This window comes from Astyanax mexicanus, chromosome 11, assembly GCF_023375975.1.
Source record: "Astyanax mexicanus isolate ESR-SI-001 chromosome 11, AstMex3_surface, whole genome shotgun sequence".
NCBI lineage: Eukaryota > Metazoa > Chordata > Actinopteri > Characiformes > Acestrorhamphidae > Astyanax > Astyanax mexicanus.
In genome coordinates, this window is record NC_064418.1 from 36,030,745 (window position 1) to 36,050,847 (window position 20,103).

At 37.4% G+C, this 20,103-nt stretch overlaps 2 protein-coding genes across 12 annotated transcripts in view; both read left to right on the forward strand.

Moving 5' to 3' along the window:
- The first annotated feature begins 108 nt into the window (after positions 1 to 108).
- On the forward strand, positions 109 to 12,845 carry tmem237a (transmembrane protein 237a). Its single transcript, XM_022680270.2, has 13 exons — positions 109 to 292; positions 2,072 to 2,094; positions 2,468 to 2,481; positions 3,325 to 3,396; positions 3,493 to 3,645; positions 3,979 to 4,069; positions 4,165 to 4,322; positions 4,437 to 4,554; positions 6,242 to 6,433; positions 6,666 to 6,739; positions 6,830 to 6,917; positions 12,355 to 12,476; positions 12,600 to 12,845. Exons 1-13 carry the CDS (start codon positions 197 to 199, stop codon positions 12,665 to 12,667), a joined length of 1,269 nt encoding a protein of 422 aa, XP_022535991.1. The 5' UTR covers positions 109 to 196; the 3' UTR covers positions 12,668 to 12,845.
- A 1,822-nt stretch (positions 12,846 to 14,667) lies between these two features.
- abi2a (abl-interactor 2a) overlaps positions 14,668 to 20,103 on the forward strand; it is a 39,175-nt gene continuing 33,739 nt past the window's right edge. For 2 of the 11 annotated variants that reach the window (XM_007239998.3, XM_015603286.3), the window contains exon 1: positions 14,670 to 14,861. In XM_007239998.3, the coding sequence (XP_007240060.1) occupies positions 14,745 to 14,861 (117 nt within the window). In that variant the 5' untranslated portion in view covers positions 14,670 to 14,744. Of the gene's footprint in view, positions 14,862 to 15,034; positions 15,157 to 20,103 lie in introns of all 11 variants that reach the window. The other 9 variants (XM_007240001.3, XM_022680267.2, XM_022680268.2 and 6 more) reach the window with 7 other exon arrangements.

The window sequence follows — 20,103 nt, forward strand, 5'->3', positions numbered from 1 at the left end:
ATTCTTTAAAGAATGTTTGAATCAAAAGGCTGATGAATGGTCTGTTGGCCTGCATTATGTCTGTGTGTGTGTGGGCATAAGAGCTGTGCCTGTGTGTTTATATCTTCCTCCACGTCCTCAGAACACACACCAATCTCTGCCTCACTAATTCCCTGCTTGGCAGATGCAGGCCTCTGTGGATTTAGTGCAGGATTAGATGGCCTCAGAGCAGCTCTGGGCCACCCTCCTCCCTCCACTCCGCCATATCCAGCACCATGATGCCGACCTGAGCACAATGGGGAGAAAACAGGCAGTAAGTCAGACTATCTGTCACTTACTTAGAGCTTACGGTCTCCTGCTCACTTACTAGAGCTTACGGAGCAGGAGACCATACTGTAGCTAATGAAGCACATACTGGGGCTGGGTTTGGGTTAAGTTATGTTAAGGCTACAGATTGGGCTGGTGACTGTGGATTAGTCTGCGTTCCTGATTCAGTCAGTATGTGTGGGTGTGTTTAATCTGTACAGGAAATTTCCCACCACATTGTCTTTCAGCATGGTCTGCTATTATTCGATTTACTTAGCTAGGTAATAGTTATTTTGTCACAGCTGTATAGATATAGAGTGCTAATTGATCAGTATTCTCAGTATTCCACAGTTCATGCATACTATACAGGGAACATATTATTCATGTTTGAACAGATTTTATCCAGGTTTTGGTTGGTTTTCATGTTAACTATACATTTATTTTGTTTAGGCAAGAACACTGTCTGTATATATTCCTCACATCAGTTTACAGCATCTATTTATCTTTATCTGCTCACAATTCCACCTTTTTCTTTAACTGTCTTTCCGGATTACCTGGCATTTGGGTTGGGGTTACCTTGTTGTCTTCATAATCTGGTTATCTTAAAGAGTACACCTGAATTTAGATCTGGGATACTAACTAACTTTTCCTTCTTCCCCTCCTTCACTCCTCTATCCCATTATTTCCCTTTGACCTCCTTTAGGCCCTATCTAAAGATGTTTTTACCTTTAACTTCTATTACTTTTGTACTTTTGTAAGTCGCTTTGGACAAAAGCGTCTGCCAAATGTAATGTAATGTAATGTAATGTAATGTGATGTAACTAATGATACAAGAGAGCCTGGTTTGAGTTTTTAATGGTGAAGTTTTTTGTCTTGTTTTATGATTCCTATCTACTTATTTTTATATTAGTTCATGTTCTAATGCTTTTATGAATACCTCTTTTTTCTATTATTCTCTTGTCTTATTTTGCCTTAAAAGACAAAATATTAAATTCTGTAGTTCATCAGGCCACAATAGTAGTGGGAAAAGTACAAAACTACTAGGGAAATATTGCTTTAATAACAGAATCTTAAATACATTTAAAACCTTACTGACTTCCTGTGTAACTTTCACAGATGTATGAATAGAGAATGTGATTAACATTTTAGGAAAGTATTTTAACTTTCACCAAAGTACAAAAGTAAGCCACAATGCCACTGAACACATTTTGGCAGTAGGTAAAAACAGAAAAAGTGAGCCAAATTCAATGTATCATCTTAAAAATTCCTCAGAGCTGCTGTGAAACATCTGTAATACAGGGAATTTATATCTTCTGCAGAAACATGTAGTCAGTCAGTGAGTTCAGAGAGCTGGTGAGTTCAGTAAGAACTGGAAGGGTAAACAGAGGATCTACAAAGTATGAGACATTTGTAGTTTCACTAGACAAAAATGAAGACTTCCTGTATTTAATCCTGTCAGTGAATTTGATTTAGACTCTACTGGTGATCTGCATTAGGTGCATTGGATCACAGTCACAATTCCAGTCAGCTCTGTGTAATGGGTCTAATCATGCCTGCGACTGGCAAGCATGTGTGTTTGGAGGTGTACTCAGGTGACGTGATTGGATTGTGATCTCATCAGCTTACCTGTGAAACATGTGGAGGCTATAGAGAATAGTTCTACTCAGCACTGGAGCCCAGGGTTATGGTGCTGGCCTGTACTAGAACTGTGACTGTAATCTACTGATATTGCTCATCTTTCACTGGACTATTCTGGTTTACAACTGTTTGCTCTCTTGTCTTTCAGCGTGGAGTGCCTCCAATGCAAAGGTCAGTTTCTGTGAAGATTATCTACTAATAGAGGAATGAACTCTATTGAAATTGAAACCTGTAGTAATAGTAACCTGTAATAGTACATTTTATTTGTGTGTTCTTAAAAGTTGAATCAGGTCTGTTGTTGTTTTTATAATAGGCCAATATAATATAATATAATAACCACATAGTTAACAAGTATTTTTATTATTTATCACAGTTTACTTACTTAAAAATACCCATGTAATTGTATTATTTGTGCTAGCCATCTTAATTATGTGCATCATACATTCCTCAACTCAGAACAACTGACTCCTCCAGATGTGATGATAAACTTTTGTCTCGTTCTTTCCCTTCTTATCCTTCCATGATTTCACAAAACACAATAAAGTCAAGAAAATGGAGGTGAGTTTGAGATCTGGAGCTGACACCGACCACAAATAATTTGTTTATTTCTATTTCTCTTTATTTCTAATTCTTAAACAAATCTACAGTCCCAGGAAGAATTGTAGACTGGTATAGACACTTAGTAAAAAACATTTACAATACACCACAATTTACATTACAATTTACAATTTTCATTTCTATAAACATTATCTTCAGCACAGTCACTATAAATATATTTAGTAATTAATGTCACCAAACTGTTTTCCCCCTACAGATCATTGTTTGTATCATGATATCATGATAATTCACACATAAATAAATTAACAAATAATTTGCCTCATTTCTGGTGTTAATTTTTACCATTTGAAGCCCTTATTGTGTGTAATATATGGAAATACCTAATATAAACTCTAAATCAGCCATTTTTTTTCATGTACATGTTCATTATATTAATTTATCACTAAGCTAAAGTTATTGTTAAGATATGTTGCTCCAAATATGATATTTTAGCAATATTTTTCCTGTATTTTTAGACATTTAAAGGAGAATTAAATATTTCTGCAAATGAACTTGTCTCATTTACAAAAATAATTATTTAAATAATCTTACATTTTTTTATTTATCCAAATAATCATTTAATCATCTATGCACATCAATGCTCCAGAGACTTCTTCTCCACTTGGCACCACTTGGCACCTTGTTTCGAAGAATGCTAATTAATTTTACCTCACTGCCCGTATTACTCACCTAATCTAATCTTAAATGCCTACTAGTATCTGATTACCTTAATGACTTACCAAGGAAAGACCAAGAGAGAAACTCTTAACATAGTTCTGTAACCTTTGTCTGCCCTCTGCCCAGACGAGCTGCCCACTGCCAAACCCAAGAAGAGAAAGGTTAAGAAGGAGATCAGTGATGTGGAAGAGACGGAGGGTGAGTACTGCTGTACTGTACTGCTGATCAGTAGCTCACTGTGCGTTTATTCTCCTCTTGTTTTCTAAGGTCTGTTTTATGTCTTTCTTTGTTTAGCACCATTGGCCTTACCAGCAGGAGCAGAGCCTGCTATTGAGATGGAGGGGTTGGCCAGTCATGTGGAGTCGGATAACAGAGATGTTCTGACCCCTGAGCCTCAGGATGTCCCACCACAGAGGAAGAAGAAGAAAAAGAAGGCACATACACTTGGTAATGTGTAAACACTACAAATTTATTACACATAGTGGTGTCAATTAATTATAAATGTTAATATGATTATTAATCGTGATTATTCATACCTTTTCTTCTTCTAAATAGTAAGATTTTAATAATGGGTATTATATGTAAAGGTTAATAAAAGAAACAGTGTAAGATTAGCAAAAACCTTGTTTATATTAGTGAAGTAAATTGCTTCTATGATGCAATCCTTCATTTATAAAGATACAGGTGTTATTTGATTTCCCAGAAAGGTGCAAATCTTTGTTTTTTCAGTTGTGTTTATCTAAGTGTGTAACACTGTTGTTTTCCTAATGTTAATGGCAGATGAAGGTGATCAGCAAGATCTTGTAAATGGGGATGCACGTGAGGCACACACAGATGGGGAAGAGGTTCCGAGGAAAAGCAGAAGGAAGAGGTAAAAATAGAAATTGAATCATAGCCGGCTCATAATTAAGAGATAACAAAATGATAGAATTCACACATTTTTCTTCTCTCACATCCCCTCTACAGAAAGTCAAAGATAGCAGAGAACCAGTACACAAATGAACTGGGCGTGGAAGAGGATGACATTGTGACTGACGGACACGCCCCCATCACTCACCACTCTCTGTTCTCAGCTCCTCTGGGCCACAGCCAGCCTCTCAGTAAAGTGTTTGTGGAGAGAAAAAGTGAGTGTAACGTACATGAACACTCTGATTAAAGAACTGCTTTAAATGGTAATCATTCTTCTGCTAATGGGCTGTGCTGTATGTTTAAATCTTATAACATTTATATGTGTGCAGGAAGGTTTCAGGCGAGAGATCGCCTGGATCTGACCCGGGAGCAGTTAGAGGAGTTCATGGAGGTGAGACCCATATGGAACACTCGGGACGTTGCCATGAGGGTTCACAGTGGTTTCAGGTAAGTAATATATTTTTTGCAGTGTTTCAAACCCTAGGCTGCATTTTATAGCATCACATCAATGTCAATTGTCTGGGGAGCAAAAACACCACGCAAAATTTTGCTTGTGTAAATTTCTTTCTCGTGAGTGCAACTGTGAAACTTGTGAGCACAAAAATAAATTAATTGTGTGCACGCTGAACTAAATATTGCTCTCGAGCTTCATTTTTCTCCTTTTCAAGTGCCTTTTTCCCTCAAATTCACAGTTGTCCTCGCACGCTATGTGCATAGCCTGCAGCTGCTCTTTTTGCTGGAGTGAAGTTTTTGCGTGCAAGTATAGATGGGGTGGTTTTGACAGTTTCTGATGGGGTTTAAGGTTACCTCCCTCTGCAAATGCTATTGGCTGATATTTCTGGGTTCCTTATACGAACAGCCTGCTTCAGAAAGCAAAGATGGAGGAATTCGGGGAAAAAGGATATATAGCTAGCTATGCTAAAAGCCAAACTTTGGGTTTATCTAAATAATAATAGTTATAATTCGGGGTTGCACATTTCTGCTGACCGCTTTGCTCTGTCATTGCACATGGCGCACCTATAGGAATAGACTCCTATATGACTGTTGTCTAGGTTCATTTTAGTCAGACATAGATTTTGTTGACATAGATTTGTTGTCTTCAATATTAATCTACAATGTAGAAAATAATAAAAATAAAGAGAACAACTTGTGATTAGTACTGTAAGCTAAATGATACCTTATATACATAGCAAACTGAATTCTCTGTTAGTGCTGTTTCCCCATTTAGCTGATAAAAATAACATTGTGTCCAACATTTTTTATATCTCTCTGACTACAATGCACCTGGATGTAGTGTGCTTCTAATTCTGACTTCACACGTGGAAATTAGATTCTTCTAACTGACTAGTGTGTGATTGGATTATAAATGTCTTACCAGCTTTAAATTAGGGTTAGGGTTGGCAAGCCATATTGCCCAACAACATACAGTACGTGTCCATAAGAGAAACATAACAGAATCAGAGAAAGCTTAGTTAAGTATGGTTGTACGTAGCCCTGAATATGTTAAGGGGTTTCGCTACCCATATAAAGGGATGTATTGTTCCTTGGTATTGCTATAGCAGAGCCACATTTACTGCTCCACTTCATATTCTGCCTGTAAGAGCCACCAGAGCTAATGGGGTAGTCAATCAAATGATTCTGCAGTACCAATAAGAAACAGTGCTGAACATCAGCAAGAAAAAAGTGCAAGAGCATACTGAGAAAAAAATTAAATAGTCGATTTAACAGACACAATGAAGAGAATGAACATACCTACAAAAAACCTGATCATAATCATGTTTCTGGGGTGGACTATTTTAAAAAAAGGACAATTGATGTGAAACCTTGACAGGTGTTAATTCTATTAAATGTCTGTTAAGCCCCGGCTAGATCTCTATTAGCTCTTTGTAGTGTGGTAATAACTTTCCTTATCATACTAAATTCAGTTGCTATTAAGTTGTTTTTATGTAGTACTGCTGAGATATGTCTATGAAATGTCTATGTATGTAGTTTTGAAGGAGAGAAGCTAAAGTGTGGATGATTAATGATTAATTTTCACTGATTCATTTTAGCTTTAACACATCACATCTTAATCTGTCACTGAATACTAAAGACATCATGCCTTACAGTAGGTGTCTGTGATTGCCTCCTACAGGATCATCGGGCTCTTCTCTCATGGTTTTCTGGCGGGCTACGCTGTGTGGAATATCATAGTGGTTTATGTGCTGGCTGGAGAGCAGCTGACCACACTGCCCAACCTACTACAGCAGTACCACAGCCTAGCTTACCCGGCCCAGTCCCTGCTCTACCTGCTGCTGTCTATTAGCACTGTGTCTGCCTTTGACAGGTGTGTGGGAGTAGTTGGTACATTGCAGTCTATACCTGTTTGCACTCACCAGTCCCAAATGACCTACATTTAACATTTTAAATACAATTTAAATACAGATCTAAACCAACAACATGTAGTTGCTGGAATTATCTAACATTTAGTGTTAACATTATTTAGAATAACAGGGCAAGCCATCAAATAACACAAATCTAAGGAAAAATTCTCTGATCTTCTCTTTTTTTCTGCATAGGGTGAATCTAGCTAAGGCTTCCATGGCTCTGCGAGGATTCCTCACGCTTGACCCAGCAGCCCTCGCTTCATTCTGTGAGTCCAAATGAATAGCAACACTGTTAATGATGCTTGTAGGAAGTGAGCTATTCTTTCAGTATAAACGTGCGTCTGTTGTGTTCCTAGTGTACTTCGCAGCTCTCATTCTATCTCTCAGTCAGCAGATGACCAGTGACCGCATAAACCTGTACCCCACTGCCAATAAGACACTATGGTAAATATACTGTTTCATATATTATTTACTTTCGGATTTTCTTTGTATCAAAGTAGAATATTAAGTGTAAAACAACTAATAGGAAACATAATTGTTCCACAGTTTTGCAGTATTGCAGTATTTTTTTTTCGCTCTCAACTCCAGGGCTTGCTTTTTTATTAATTCATTAATTAATTTATTAAATTAAGTTTTTACATGTCACATGTCCACATTTCTCCTAGAAAGAGTGAATTCCTTGTACTTTACCTTTAAAATGTAGTTAAGGTTTAAAACTGGACTGTGAACTGTAAACATGTATCATATTAGATACGTATTTGAATTTATGAGATCTCTACAACAACACTGTTAATTAAATATTGAAATAATCAAGAATTAAAAACCTAAAGTAAAAAATATTTTTTTTGCTTTTAAGTTCCCAGGTCACATTAGAACAGATGCAATTAAACACTAATTAAATTAAAGCGGCAGTCCGTAGTACACGTGTCAAACACAAGGCCCGCGGGCCAAATGTGGCCCGCCACGTCTTTTTATGTGGCCCGCGAGAGCTTGTAAGATCTTAGTGTCTATAATAAATAAGTCAGAAGCGTGCTTTGACAAAAAACTACATTTCCCACAATGCTTGTCGATTGTGTTACCCGCGAAGTTACGGCTTACTGCCACTAAACGGCAGTGTAGTAATTGATGTGGAAACCCTGCCGGAGGGAAGGCGTAACTTCGCGGGTGAAAATGTTTATCCCATAGACTGTATATAAAGATGGACGCCGTGTCGCCGTTCCCATTCATTCAATGAAAATGAAGCCAAAATCTTCCTCCATTTTGGCGATTCAGAGACCAGAGTCTGCGCAGATGAGACCAGAGGAGGGAGAAAGGCTGTGGAGAGACCGCCTACTCATTTAAATAACCCCGCCCCTGAGGGCTGCCTCGCGGTCACAGACTGCAGAGTGGGGCGGAGCAGAGCTGACGGTCTGTTATTGGTCCCGCCCATAAGCAGCTCTTTTACCATAACCACACCTTTTTTGAATAGAGCCGAATAACGTTTTAAAAACCGAATTCTGTGAGGATATACAAATTTAACAATATAAGCAGAGGTTACACTAGCTGCTGCATTTAAATAATGGAGGTAGAATTACAGTATATTAGAAAAAAACGTGATTGAAAGTTGTTCTGTTTTGCCATTGAAACCTATGGGGATGGGTGGAGTTACACAGCTTTCTGCAGCCGAACAGCAGGGGGCGCCCGACCTGTGGTGGCTTCACTTTTAAGAGACGATGCTCTGTCCAGCTATATACAGTCTATGGTTTATCCCATAATGTCCAGAAAAAGAAAAGTCGATGCAGACGGACGGCTGTGCTTCAATGCGAAAGACTGGTATGCCTTTTGTGTTAAAAAGTGGTACTGACCAAAATAAACGCTTTTTAGAACAGATATAAGTTATGTGTAAATATTAATATAATAAACATCACTGTGACAGCGCTAGACCAGCCTGTACTGATTTCTGCCACAATAACCCTTTCAGTAACCTCTAATAGCCTTTAATAGTCTTCAGTAGCCTTCAACAGTCTAACCTTGCAGCCGTGGTGTGTCCACTAAACTCCGTAGGTTAGCAGCGGTCTAACTGACCTGTTTATAGTGTAATCCGAGCAGTGTCTCCGTGACGGCTGCTCTAAACTGCTGCTGTTAGCTGCTTGGGCTGAAAGATGAACTGTAGAGAGCTGTATTATCCGTTTAGTGGGGGTAAATCCTTTATTTTCTACACAGATTAACTTTAAAAAGTGTATTAAAAAAAAGGCTCCAGACCAGGGGTGTCAAACTCATTTTGGCCGAGGGCCACATTGGCATATTGGTTGTCCTCTGAGGGCCAGATGTAACTTATAAATATAAGAAAATGTAACCAGATGTAATATAAAATGAATGTAATTACTCCTTAATGTTAAATAACTCTCAATATATTATTTATTCAATCAAATATTACAGTTGCATGGAAAAAATGTTTGCTTGTTGCTCTATTAACATAAATCCTTTTAATTTGTCATGTTATGAAATCCAAAAACTCCATCAATCAAGAACCAAACTAGTCAAGTGAATAGAAATGACATAAAATACAAGTTATATTAACTTTGATCAAAATGTTTGATACTGAAATATGGCTTAATAAATATAAAATCAAAAATTGTGAGCTGTTAAGAACATGTGACAGATTTAGCATTTCCTCAGATTTAGCAGTTCCTCATACAACCACTAGTGGGAGCTGCAGCAGCAGCAGAAGCCCGCAGTCTTTACTGAGTCAGAGCTACAGCCCAGCCACAGGCTACAGGGCTCAGCTGAGCCAGTCTGGAGCGTTTTTAATTTTTTTTTTAAAAGTTCTTCTGTGTATGAAATAAAATAACCCCACCAACCGGATAATACAGCTCTCTACAGTTCATCTTTCAGCCCAAGCAGCTAACAGCAGCAGCTAAGAGCAGCCGTCACGGAGTCACTGCTCGGATTACATTATAAACAGGTCAGTTAGCGCGCTGCTAACCTCAGGATGTTTATAACTACGGAGTTTAGTGAACACACCACGGCAGCAAGGTTAGACTGTTGAAGGCTCCTGAAGACTATTAAAACAGGCAACGCAGCGTAAGCAAAAAAAACAAAAACCACACACACACACACACACACCAAAATACAAGTTAAGATAAAATATGAAAACGAACATAATAAAGCATAAATAATTAAATTGAATTGCGGGCCAGATGTATGCTTATTTTGTTAACCCGGATGTGGCCCGCGGGCCGGTACTTTGAGACCCCTGCTCCAGACTGACTCAGCTGAGCCCTGTAGTCGCCTGTAGCCCGTGGCTGGACTGTAGCTCTGACTGAGTAAGTTATAGACTGCGGGGCTTGTGCTGCTGCTGTAGCTCCGACTAGTGGTTGGATGAGGAACTGCAGCTTGCTGTAAGCGAGCAGTTTCACCGGCCATCCACTCACAGCACTGCTTAACTGCTTAACCCTAAACTCCTGAATCAGATCGGCTCAAATCAGAGGAATATCTGCTGATCGCCGATACCGTATTTTGGCTGAAAATCGGCCGATACCGATACATCGATCGTTTCATCTCTATTTATGTGTTTATGTAGTTTTTGTAATTAAGCATCTAGTTTGATGCAAGGCGGTTGCAGTCAGTTTTTTTTGTAAAATGCTAAATCTGTCACATGTTCTTAACAGCTCACAATTTTTTATTTTATATTTATTAAGCCTTATTTTAGTATCAGACGTTTTGATCAAAGTTAATATAACTTGTATTTTATGTCATTTCTATTCACTTGAATAGTTTGGTTCTTGATTGATGGAGTTTTTGGATTTCATAACATGACAAATTAAAAGGATTTATGTTAATAGAGCAACAAGCAAACATTTTTTTTTCCATGCAAATGTAATATTTGGTTGAATAAATAATATATTGAGAGTTATTTAACATTAAGTAGTAATTACATTCATTTTATATTACATTTGGTTACATTTCATTACATTTATAAGTTACATATGGCCCTCAGAGGACAACCAATATGCCAATGTGGCCCTCAGCCAAAATGAGTTTGACACCCCTGCCGTAGTATTTTGTTTCTAACCTAAAAGCAGAAGCATTTCTTAGTGGAGAAGGGATAAAATATTGTGTTTAATGGTACCAGTGTGCTGGAACGACCATCTCTGCCAAGTCTAAAATATTCATTGTAAAAACGGCGGTCTCAGGTCGCTTTTTGCAAAGTTCATTTGGCGACATCTTACGTCTTTACTTGCATACGTCACATGTACATCCTCTGAAAGCGGATCCGGCTTGTTTTACGGTGTGTTCACACTGCAGCGACCCGAAGCATTTTTCACTCCGCCTCCCACTGTTCTCTTTGGAGAGCGGCTGGTCCTGAGCTGGATATTTTAGCAGGGTTCACCAGGCGATAAATGGATAATGGATTTTAATAAACTTGCTCGAGTGGTGAAGAAAGCGATTGGCAGCGATGCCGCCTTGCTGCAGTGTGAACGTACCATTACTGAACGCGTGCAGCTGGTGGAGAAATGATGGGAAACTTCAGTAGGGGAAACTCAGACCCCAGTAGCTCATTTACTCATAATAAATACAAAGAAGAGTCTAAAGCGCTAAAACCAGGATTAATATTAGACTGGCGTTTGAACGGTGGAGAAAGAGAGATCCGTGACCTGAAAGGGTTTAAAAGGCAAGAGCTAATTCAGTTATTTGGCTTTTACTACTAGATTCTAAAGCGCTGTAGTCAGAGTTCTTACCCAATACTTGGGCTGTGAGTCCGTTTGGGTGGCGATATGGTAGCGAGTCCAGTACGATAACACAACAGGGGAGACTGGATGTTGAGTATTAGCAGAACCACTTTTATTGTTATACAACTCTCTCCCTCTCACACGCACATACATACACAATAAGTCTAACTCGCCCCCTAGTGGCTACAGAGCTTCCTATATTTCTGAACGTATCATACAGAACATATTCACATTTTTGCTCTACTAATTATTATTTATTGCTCTTATAAATATATAATATAAAAAAATATAATATAGATACTATATATATATATTTACGTCTATTTACACATGCTTATTGAAGGCAAATGTTTATTATTCTCACATGATTAATCATCAAATAATGCCTTTAAACTGCATTTCACCATATTTAGTTTTCTAGTTAACTGTCTGTTGGATGTAATTGCGCTCAGTATTTCATCTTTTCATTTTCATTTTACACAATTTATTTACATTAACCTGCATTACAAACACCTTTACCCTAAACTACAAATGATCGTATGTATCCGATTTAAAAATATTTTAAACTAATATACAGTATTTTCACTGACAAAATTGACAACCTTAAATCTCGGGCGCGGCTCGCTCTCTCTGGCTGAACTTAACCTGGAATCGGATTCATCCGCTCTAAAAAAGAGACCGCATCACACCCGCCGTTTAAAACGATTCTTCCGCATGATCGGTGCAATTACCCATTCTCACCAGAGAGGGCCCTCAATCCCCCAAATACCAAAATTTACGGACAACGCCAGCATGTGAATTTGTTCAGATCCATCACCGGCTCACCTGACTTAGCACTGATTTACCAAACCAGGTGTAGATAGGTTGGTAACTGTAAATATATATATATAAAATTAACACTTTAGTAGAAGCATTATATGTATTTAATAGGAGAATTTGATAGTTCAGGTTTTAAAGGATAGTTTTATACCAGAATACCTATTTGTTTTAAATAATACTGTACTTTGCCCACAGTACAAAAGTACACAGATATGTATTGTTGTAAATTACTTTGTACTGTGTATTTTATTATCTATTGTTTTATAATATCTTGTTTCCAAAAAAAAAAAATATTTAATTAAATTAAAAAAATAAATAAAAGCAATATCAACAGTGTTTTCTGATTGTAGGCCTCCAGGTTCAGAACACCAGATTCTGCAGCCCTGGATTGTGGTGAATCTGGTTGTTGCTTTACTGGTTGGACTGGCGTGGATCTTTGTCTCTACCAGGCCAGACATGGACTACACTGAGGGTAAGATATGTGTGTGTTTCATTACACACCTCTGGAGCTTTAGATGCTAATAATAATAATATTTAGTAATACTGTTAATAGTCTTCTTTAAAGCAATGGTGTTCTCCTGTGTTTGTTTCACAGAGTTTTTAATGGCGATGGAGGTGGAGGAATATCCACGACATGATGAGAAATCTGACCTACCTGTCTAAAGCCCAGACACATCACCAAACATCACATCAGCAAATCACTACTCACCAGAGGAACCAGTGCTACAGGCATCCAAAGCAAAGCATCACGTGTTTTAACAGGAATTCTGTTTATTTTGTAAATTACAACTATGTAAATCAGTATAACTAATAATATTAAATAAAGTTTTTTTGTAACAAACTGTTTCCATTCTTTACAGTCAAATTTGATGAATATAAATAAACCTTTATTGTAATTATCTTAATAGAAGGGTAATATTTATATATTAATTAGATCCTGTGGAAGGCCATGCTACAGGTAATGGTAATGTGAATGGGGAGAAATGTGTGAAATATTACATTTAAATGGTGATAATACCAATAAGTTTTTTTATCTGCTAAAGTCTATTTCATTTGCACTTAAAAATGCACACACAGCATGTCTAGAATAGGAATCTCTGGGGGCCAGAAGGAGAAATATATGTGCAGTCACAGGCCACAGACTTAAACATCTATTGACGTTGGTGGCCAGCTGGGTTAAGTCCACCAATGTACTGCCATATTAGTGTTCATGCAAAATCTAGGCACATATGTATTCTCAATATGTCACCATTAACCACTGCAAAAGGAGGGCTTGCTTGTTTTAAAATAAAATAAAAAACATATGCAAGCCGACATGTAGATTTAATATAATTAAGCACTCATTTACATAACAAGGTGTTAGATAATAAATATAAACAAAACTATTCCATTTGGGAATGTATTGTAGACTGTCAAGTAAAAACACTAATTTTTAAATTAATGTTATTTGATTTTATTACTGAGTCAACTGAACTGACTACTGACTCTTTCTCTTTTTTTATTTTCAAATGTAAAAAAATATATTCTTAATTTAATTATTCATAATTAATCATCATATAATAATATATAAATATGATCTCACATTTTCATCACGAGTAAGTAGAGACGAGCTGCTGCATTCAGAGTAGAGTCCTGTGACCACTGGGGGCCGACACGAGTCCTGAGAATACACTCAATACAGGAGAAGTGCTGAGGCTGAACTACACCAACATTATAGTGTAGTATTCAGCGCAGTTTATAGAGTGCGATTGCGACTCGTTTAACGCTGCTATTAATAATGTTGCAATTATACATTATTATTTCATATACGTTAGACACATTACACACACATTTTCAATTTTGTCCCCATGTAGAGCACAGATTTCCCTACTCTTTTGTTTTATATTTAATGTTTTCTTGGTCTGTGTTTGTTGAATTTCTAATGTCTTAAAATTTATTAAAAAACAGTCACAAAAACATTTACATATGAAACATTTTTAGTTTACAATTAAGCATGTTTAATATTTCTTTAAACTACAATAAGAATTATATACAGAAATAGAAATATATAAATATTTATTTCTCTCTCTCAGACAACATTTATCCTAAATTCCAAATAAAAATATCGTCATTTAGAACATTTATTGTCAGAAAGTGAGAAATGGCTGAAAAATCAAGAGAGATGCAGATACCTTTTAGACCTCAAATAATAACAATATACATAAATAAATACAAATAATAATAATCCTGTTTTTAATCACAGTTTTCATGCATCTTGGCATGTTCTCCTCCACTAGTCTGACACACTGCTTTTGGTCAATTTTATGCCACTCCTGGTGCAAAAATTCAAGCAGTTCAGCTTGGTTTGATGAATTGTGATCATCATCCTCTTGATGATATTCCAGAGGTTTTTTTTTTTTATATGTATACCCAGTGTCCTTATGTCTTGTTCTGGGTATTGTGAATTTCTAATGCATTTAGAAATATACATAAGAAAAATGTTTAATTATTAAATATTTTAATATAAACAATTAGTTTTATTCATTGATTTACTGTTATTTTTTTTTTACTGTTTTACTGTTTTGTTTTTTAAAATGATACCATCATTCAAAATTACACACATCACACACACACACACACACACACACACACACACACACACACACACACACACAAACACAGAAACACAGAGAGAGAGAGAGCGAGCGCGAGCGAGCATCGTCGGTTGTGCGCGTGAGAGAAAAAAGATGTAAGCTGAAAGATGGCGGAGCTACAGATGCTCTTGGAGGAAGAGATTCCTGCGGGGCGGAGAGCGCTGCTGGACAGTTTCACTAACCTTGACAGAGTCGCTGAATACTGCGAGAGTAACTACGTTCAGGTAAATCGGGTGAATACTGATTTAAAGTGTTTTTAAACTTGCTCAACTCGAGTCTGCGGCTGGAAATGGCTAGTTAGCCTACTAGCAGCTAGCTGTACTACGCGCTGCTGTCCGAGGCTGTGCTCCAATACGCGCGCGCCTAGCTAGTGTAACTGTGTAGATCTTCTGTCCAGTCTATGCAGGAGTTGGCCGTTGGGTTTTGAACACGCTGCCTAACTAGGGAAGAAGTGCACGAATTGGGACTCAGCCCAACCGCTCATCTCGCCCGCTGAAGTGGAGTGTGTAACTACTTTAGGTAGGTTAGCGTTAACTAGCTTTCGTGTAAACGAGTTGTACCAGGTGTGTGTTTGTCAGCGAAAAAGTTTAACATGAGCTAACTGTCATTTAAAGTCACATGGCGGTTTTTGAGTTAACGTTCAGTTTGTAAACTTCGTGTAGACGTTAGTTAACGCTGCGTTTGTACCGCGCTGAATAAACGGGGGGTTCGCCGTGTTTGGCAGCGAGTAGACCTGAGGACTGTTAACTCACAGGTAAGTTACTGGTAACGTTAGCAGACTAACTTTACTGTTGTTGTTGGACTTTATGTGCTTTAAACAATGTGTCAGTGTTCAGATATAACCTAAATTAAGCTGGAATCACACTGTCTTAATGAACAGCTTGTGATTGTAATTAGTTAGTGTATAAAGTGTTTGGCCATGGCTTATAGGATGTTTCTCAGTCATGATCCTGCCCTGCACATTTAGTGATTCCCCCCCCCCCCATGTTGCATGAGGGAATCAGTTGTTTTAGTAGCAGGCTTGTATACAGTAATGGAGACCCAGACTTAAATAACAGTACAAATGCTCAATCAAAAAAATGACTTGAGTAAAAGTTAAATTGTCCTTTCGGCACCACACTTAAGTGGAAATACTAAATATTGAACATTTGTCCTTAAGTATTGCTAGCAGTTTATTCTAAATTGTACAACTCAAGTAACGGTAACTGTGTTCTGTAGTCTTTAATAGAAAGCAGTGGAAAGTTTGCAGAGCGATTCTTGATTCTCTGAATGATGAGGTAGCTTTTTTATACCCGGTGATGATGATAATGTGGGTTCGGAATAATTGTAACAAGTAACGATACAGCATTTTAGTACTTAAGGACAGTATTGAAATAGTTCTACTTTCCTACCATACATCTCCGGTTAGGGGCAGGTAAAGCAGGAGATGTGCATGGCAGTGTGTTTCAGGACCAGATTAGGTAAACACTGCTTTAGGGAAAGTAAATGACCCCTTCTTATTCAATGGCTTTTATTTCTTTTTGTGAAGATTTACTGAAGACATTAAGGCTACGCAGGAACATTTTTGTAAACAAAATGTGTTAAACACGAATATGCTTTATACTTTAGATTCTTCTAATTAGCCATATTTAGCTTTAGGGACAGATCTGCACACTCTTGGTATTTTAATCTCAGTGTCGTTATGAGGTAGAGTTACCTGGAATAGTTTTCTCAGCATCTTGAAGGAGCTCCTACAGGTGCTGAAAAAAACTTGATGATTTTTCTTTATGCTGTGTGAGGGGATAGTGGAAGCCAAACACTTTTTTGTTTACTGTGTAATTCAATATGTGTCCTTTAATTGTTGTGATGTTTTAATATTATATCTAAAAAAAACTTTGAATGAGAATCTGGTACTGAATGATCAGGTTTTGTTTTAACGAATAATTATTTTGATAGTTTTTACGAGTATTTATTTAGCCAACAATTTCTTTTCTGCCATGCCCTCAATCGCTTTAAAATATAAAAAAAACATTATGCTCTCTATATATTAGGGGTGGGAATCGTTTACTATCTCACGATTCGATTCGATTCCGATTTTGGGGGCCACGATTCGATTCAAAATCGATTTTTGATTCAAAACGATTTGAATTATAAAAATTTCTGCTTCTGGCTTATGAATCTTATTGAAAAAAAACCCTCCATAATATACACTGGTCCTGGAGCAGGTAATGTGTTACAAAAACAATAAAATGTGCAGGAATGTGGGTCCTCAATGACAGAGGAATCACTGGGATATCACAATGACGTTAATGAACAATAAATAAATAATAAATAACACTGCTTTATTACCAGGCTACTAGCGGTGGTGTGTAGGTGACGCTGCTGGGCTGATGTGATGATAGCAGTGGAGCGCTAAAGTTCAGGAGCAGCTGCTGATTAACTAGTTAATTTAAGGTCGTTGTATTTCTTCAGAAAGGGGGCAGGAGGTGGAGAAATTAATTCATATGGTCCATTCCTTAATTCCTCTGTGATGAGGAGCTGAAATTAGCTCTGATTAGCTTATTGTATTTTTCCGTTCCGCCTTAAATGCTGCAGCCCGCTGCCACCTGTAGCGTTATTTAAGGTGGAACTGGAAAGTTAGCTAGTTAGCTAGCTAACAGTTACTGAAACTAACTACTAGCGATCTTTTTTATGCTTGTTATGAAGCATTCTGCCATAAAACATTGAAACTACACGTTAATCTAATGTAATATAGTGCTTGTTCTGCCATCTTACCGGTGATTCTCAAACACCTACGCTCTGTGTGTGTCTGGAAGATCTCCGTTTGAAAGGACAAGCGCTATCCCCAGGGTTGCCAGGTCCAACAAAAATACCCAGCCCAAAATCAGTCTAAAACCCGCCCCTCAGAATCGATTTTGGGACATTTTAAATCGATTCTGAATCGTAGTAAATGAGAATCAAGATTCTTATGTGAATCGATTTTTTGGCACACCTCTACTATATATATATATATATACATGTACATATGTATATATATATATATATATATATATATATATATATATATATATATATATATATATATATATATATATATATGTATATTTATATATATATACATATATATATATATATATATATACATATATATATGTATGTATGTATGTACAAAGCCACATGGTTAATTAATTTCGTTGCTGTACCTTCAGTGCATCTATAATAAGTAGATAGTGGCACGACTTGTATCCGCAAACCCATTGTGTTGACGGGTTAAAAAAAGGAGAATAGCAGTAAGAAGCCCACGGTTCCTCTACAGCCCAAGCCTTGGTAAAAGGGCACGAAAGGCAGAGATCACAGTGTTGTCACTCTGCCCCTCCTTTGGGGAAGCATGCCCTTGCACTTCTTTCATTCCCGCATCCCTCGCGCCTCAGCCATGTGTCACATCCCATTTGTGACATCAGTGGAGGGAATGCAGAGTTACAGTGACCGACCTGGTACCAGAAACCTGATCTTATGTGCTGGAGCAGAAACCTTGGCATGACCCCAACAGAGGCCAATTTTGGCACCAGATTGTAATTTAATCCCAGGGCTGTTATGGTGGTACTGATGTTTATCCTAACTGGTACTGAGTATTGTTAAAATGTTGTTGATTGGCTATATTGCTGATTTGTGGGCATTTTGTGGGCTCACAATGGTGATTATTCTGGGAAACCTGTGGTACTTGTCCTCCCTCAGTGGGACAGAATAAAGTTTAGGGATTTTTTATTTATGAATGTGTTTATTTGTATGTTTGTTTTGAGTATTTTCACTACTCTGAATTCTTTGCTTTGGTTCTCAGATTTTTAAAAGATGAGGTAGTACCAGCCAGACACAGCATGCGGTGTCTCCTGAGCTTCTGTTGTAAAAAGCTTTCTTTCATGCTCTGAAGCTGTTCAGTCATCAAATCTTTAGTGTCCCCCTAACAGCACTGCCATTGTTTTTGAGCAGTGGAGGTTGCTCCCAGTGGGCACATCCTCAGGGAGGCTTGGTAAAGTTTTTATCACTTGTGCTTTATAACTAACAGCTATTTGTGATTCTTCAAGCAGTGATTTAACAATTCGTACAAGACTGTGACTGCAGTGTAGTGAAAAACGGCCAAAAGTGTTTGTTTATAATGTAATCTATACCAACAGTTGTTTTGCAGCCTGCTGCTTGAAATCAATACATAATTGACTTTTAACTGTGTCTAAATTGACCAATAACCATTAGGTTGGTTCCTGTGGTGTATGTGTGTGTCCGTGTCATTATAGACTGTTCTTTATCTTTACTGGATTAAATCTTTTTCATATCCAAAAACCCTCCAGGGCCCTCAGGTGTTCATTTTCGTAAGTAGGGGTCATAACCTCTGTGCACGAGTAACATTACACCAAAGCACAGCAGGTTACAGCCAAGCATATTTAGCACCCTATATGTTTGTACTGCCTACAGGCTCATCAAATAGTGCATGCCAATTTGACTTGACATAGCAGACGTGTCTATAACAGTATTGAAGATGGAATTAAAAAACTGAATATTCATAATTATGACTTTGAATATGACTATTTTTGTTTTTGGTGCAATAAGTATAAGATGTAAAATGCGTTGCCAGGTTTAACCATGATGTAAGGAGTAACTATTGTTGCTGCCATCCTGCAGTATCTCATGAATGGGTCAGGTCACATTCATGACATTCTTCTCTTATATTTAAACAACTAATTTTATCTCTACTTTTAACAAGGCGTTTTGGAAAATCATCTGCCTTTGTCAGAACATTAAATATTTTGTGTTGTGAATATCGTAGAGATCTATCAAATGATCTTTTGATTTTGAATTACTTGAATATGTGTGCTGCTTAGTGGCTGTTTAACTGTTTGTTAATGAACATAAACATTCTGGCTGATTGGTCGCATTAGGAACGTAATGTAAAGGTGATGTTTTTGTGCAATGTTTTTCCTGATTCCTTTCTTATTAGTTTTGTTGTGGCCCCCTTTGAGTTTAAGTGCAATAATCCTGTAGACTAAAGACCAGTGCTAAAATATTTATACTGTAGCACAGAATGGGTGTAAAATTTGGTGTTCTTTTAAAACAGCTTTCGGTACCATTTGGCTATTTTGTTTACAACAAGAAAAACAGATTAAGCAGCAAGTGTTCCTTTACAAAGCATACAGTAGGACAGGCATATTGTATTGACTCTTAATAATACTGTGTAACTTTTGATAGTCATACAATTAAGGATAATCTTTGCACAATTTCCTATTTTAATGCTTTTGTGATTTTCAAATGACTTAAAATAAAACGGTACAAAATACAATTTAAAACAAAATGTATTTATGTCACACAGAAACATGATATAACTGTCTGTTACATTGCTTAACACACATACACACACACACACACACTCACACAGTGGCAGACTATAAGAAGAGCTCAGACAGAGGAATTAGTCTGTGCTGTGACTACATTACCCCG

What these genes read in the sequence shown, in the direction of transcription:
- tmem237a (XM_022680270.2), top strand. Translation starts at nt 197, where the DNA reads ATGGCCTCAGAGCAGCTCTGGGCCACCCTCCTCCCTCCACTCCGCCAT. An exon ending in ACTGTGTCTGCCTTTGACAG is followed by an intron (nt 6,434 to 6,665) that starts GTGTGTGGGAGT and finishes TTTTCTGCATAG; the next exon opens with GGTGAATCTAGCTAAGGCTT. An exon ending in ACTGCCAATAAGACACTATG is followed by an intron (nt 6,918 to 12,354) that starts GTAAATATACTG and finishes TTCTGATTGTAG; the next exon opens with GCCTCCAGGTTCAGAACACC.